Raw genomic sequence first — 414 nt, forward strand, 5'->3', positions numbered from 1 at the left:
TGCTGCTGTCTGCGTGCTGGCCTTCGGCTGATGCTGGCGTGGAGGGTCCCCGACTGCGCGGTAGCGCCGAGCACTCCCCCCCTGCTGCTGCTGCTGCTGCTGCTGCTGCTGCTGCTGCTGCTGCTGCTGCTGCTGATGTTGTCTAGGGGGACGATGCAGCGGCCCTTGAGGGTTTTCTCTGCTTCTATTATATCGATCACAGCCTCACCAACCAGCTCTACTTTTGGCTCTGCTGCTGCTGCTGCTGCTGCTGCTGCTGCTGCACCCTGCTGCTGCTGCTGCTGCTGCTGCTGCTGCTGCTGCTGGTTGTCGTGTCTCCATACCTGCAGCAGCAGCTTGTTTTCATCTGCTGCTGCTGTTTGGGGTTTTGTTAGGGGGGGGAGACAAACATCTGCTTCGAGTGTACACTCCTCT

General features: G+C 59.9%; 1 protein-coding gene across 1 annotated transcript in view; it reads right to left on the reverse strand.

Moving 5' to 3' along the window:
* The window catches only part of EMH_0056530 (IQ calmodulin-binding motif domain-containing protein, putative), a gene marked incomplete at both ends in the record, with an annotated part of 5,874 nt that overhangs the window by 4,718 nt on the left and 742 nt on the right, over positions 1 to 414 (reverse strand). The window contains 2 exons of the mRNA XM_013497367.1: positions 1 to 53; positions 209 to 323. Of these exons, the coding sequence (XP_013352821.1) occupies positions 1 to 53; positions 209 to 323 (168 nt within the window). The remainder of the gene's footprint in view (positions 54 to 208; positions 324 to 414) is intronic.

This window comes from Eimeria mitis, genomic scaffold, assembly GCF_000499745.2.
Source record: "Eimeria mitis Houghton genomic scaffold, Emh_scaff2630, whole genome shotgun sequence".
In the NCBI taxonomy this organism is placed as follows: Eukaryota; Apicomplexa; class Conoidasida; order Eucoccidiorida; family Eimeriidae; genus Eimeria; species Eimeria mitis.